The sequence below is a fragment of the Polistes canadensis genome, unplaced genomic scaffold, assembly GCF_001313835.1.
Source record: "Polistes canadensis isolate GaletaPanama2010 unplaced genomic scaffold, ASM131383v1 scaffold_429, whole genome shotgun sequence".
Taxonomy (NCBI): Eukaryota; Metazoa; Arthropoda; class Insecta; order Hymenoptera; family Vespidae; genus Polistes; species Polistes canadensis.
Genome location: NW_014569976.1, coordinates 15,633 through 18,394, shown reverse-complemented (window position 1 = coordinate 18,394; position 2,762 = coordinate 15,633). Strand labels below are relative to the sequence as shown.

At 26.6% G+C, this 2,762-nt stretch overlaps 1 protein-coding gene across 1 annotated transcript; it reads right to left on the bottom strand.

The window, feature by feature from the left end:
- Positions 1-42: 42 nt before the first annotated feature.
- Positions 43-2,279, bottom strand: LOC106792435 (cytochrome P450 4C1-like; the record flags this gene model as incomplete). The annotated part of the gene is given in 10 exon segments (XM_014758853.1): positions 43-219; positions 318-492; positions 587-655; positions 735-841; positions 946-1,015; positions 1,125-1,251; positions 1,342-1,411; positions 1,502-1,684; positions 1,926-2,016; positions 2,124-2,279. Coding segments are annotated over 10 exon segments (1,162 nt in total), but the record flags the coding sequence as incomplete, so codon positions are not given.
- Between the last annotated feature and the right edge of the window lie 483 nt (positions 2,280-2,762).

Sequence of the window (2,762 nt, the reverse complement as noted above, 5' to 3'; positions counted from 1 at the left end):
TTTCGAATATAAATTTAAGAATCTGTAAAAATGTGCTATTACCTATGCAGTTTCTTCTTCCAGAACTGAATGGTAAAAAACATTTGGGATCGTAATTGCCTGGTAAAAACCGATCAGGATTAAATGTTAAAGGGTCCTTCCAATATTTATCGTTTCGGTGAAGTACAAATATAAGAAGTATTAGAGAACAATCTTTCGGTATTACCACATTCTCGTTCACTTAAAAAAATAAATAAACACATATAATTAGTACATAAAATAATAATGCGAGTGGTAAAAAATATATACATATAGTCATATAGTATATGTAGGAATACCTCTCAAATCTTTTGATAAAATTCGACCTATGATAGGACCAGCAGGGAAGAGACGTAATGTCTCCTTGATAACACGCTCCAAATACTTCATTTTTTTAATATCTTCAAGTGTAATAGAAACATCTTCCGRATCGTTCGAACCGTAYATTTGGTAYAACTCTTCGTATATTTGTTGCTGCAATCAGAAATGAGAAAAATAAGAAGATAAAAGGTTAGTATGAAAATATATTTGATTTTTGATGAACTATTTAAATGCTATCTRTATATACTTGAACTTCCGGAAATGTAGCAAYCATTAAAAATACRAAAGCAAGTGTTCCAGACGTAGTGTCGCTTCCCTAAAAAGTAACACAAATTATTATTTAATTTTATTCAATAGAAAGAAATTGCATTTTATCTACAATAAACTCAACTTACTGCAAAAACAAATGTATGAATTTCATCACGAATATCTTCCTCCGAATATTCTCCTGTCTCGTAAAATGATTTAAATAGCAAATCAAGAAATGTACTTGTTTTTTTTCCTATATTCAGAAAAATATATTATATATTATTTGGTATTGTTATAAAAATTTTGTTTTCATAAATTGATTAATACCAAAATATTTTGTCAAACAGTTATACTTACTTGCATCTGACGCTTCCAATTCTGGAGTAATTTCATCTTTTTGCATTGACTCTTTTTTTTCYCGTATAATCTTGACGAATGAAAGTTGTATACATTAGTAAGATATGATTTTGTTTTAGCAATAGAATATTTACACAAAATTAAATAATTTGAAATAAGAATAATTTTTTTATTTATACCTCATTCGTGATTTTATTAAAGTGAGAATAAAGTTCCTGTAATCTCTTTCCCATAGATGAATTGTTAAAAATAATATTAGGATGTAACCAGACTTTAAAAATTCTTTGCATACCTATGTCCATGATTCTGAATAAGAATAAAATTTAATAAGAGAAAACAAATATGGAATAAAATTGCATTATATTATAGATATTAAAATATTCTATTAATTATTACTCTGACATATATTCATCAAGTTTGCATTCGGGATTTTTCTGCAAATCAAGATCACAGCTTAAAAAGCTATCTGTCAGTACAAAAAGAAAACATAYTTTAATTAACTTACTTATATTTATACAAATACTTGAAACATTTAAGAAWCAATTCCAGATCTCACCATATACTATATCSAAAGTACATAGATGTACSTRATGCAGGATATYTATATTTTCTCCGYTGGTAGTTTCTAAATTTGTAACTAGTCTTTTTGTATTTTTTACTATTGAGTCCATATGGGTTGAGCGAATTGATTCTTTAAATTCTTCAYTTAAGAGTTTTCGATGAGTTGCCCATTTTAATGCTTTAAATAAAAGAATATTTCTTACTTAAATTTCTTAAGTTGTTTCGTTTTTATATATTCATTAGTTAAAAAATAAGAAAAAAGAAATTCTTTTTATACACCTATATATTTGTGAGACTGTAAACATTTTACGCTTAGATAAAGAAAAGTAGTACTTTTACCAGCATTCCTTTGTAAGACATTTAAAAAAATATTCTTTTGGATTATTATATATATTATAACATATGAACGTGTTGATTACCTGGAGCAGTAAACAACCCATTACCCAGAATAGGTTTAAAGAAATCATACATCAGATTTTTCTCATAACTGTTAGACCTTTTTGTTATAATCTAGAAGGAAAACAAAAAATTAATCAAAAATAAAAAGCAAAGAATAAAAGAAGAAAAAATCGTGTTTATTCATTAAACGGCATTGCAGTAAATCTGATGAATTTTACCTCAATATTTTTAGGATCATCAAATAATATAGATAATTTTGGACCTATCCAGAATCGCCATGGTGATGTATATTTGTTAGATAGTTTTAACATTTTATTGGTAATATCTAAAAAAAATATCTTTAACTGCGTTAACAAAAGTATAGATATTACAAATATGAAATAGAATCATACCGTCCATAGACCCGAAAAGCAAATACAGGTTTCCAATGAGAGGAAAAGCTTTTGGTCCCGGCATTCCTTTGACCATATTATATTCACAAAATTTATTTATTAAATATCTAATTATATAGTATAATATAATTATTATTGCTGTTTTAGCAATAAATGTATCGATATACTCCATGATCAATCGAGCAAACTAAAAATTATAGAAGAAGTAAAAATTGTTTAAATATAACACTAAGACCTCCTAATGTAAATTTGGAACAAATATTACGTAAGCATTGCACAGAAAATTCTAGTACACTTCGCGTCTTAACAACAAGTGGCAATATATAAGCAAACGGAAAGCCTATTTATACAAGACTAAGAACATAATTTGTACAGACGTCAAAGATTGTCCGTATGAATACTAATTTGCATATACGTACGTACTATATAATTTCTAAGATTAGAGCAAAAAAATTAATAGAAATA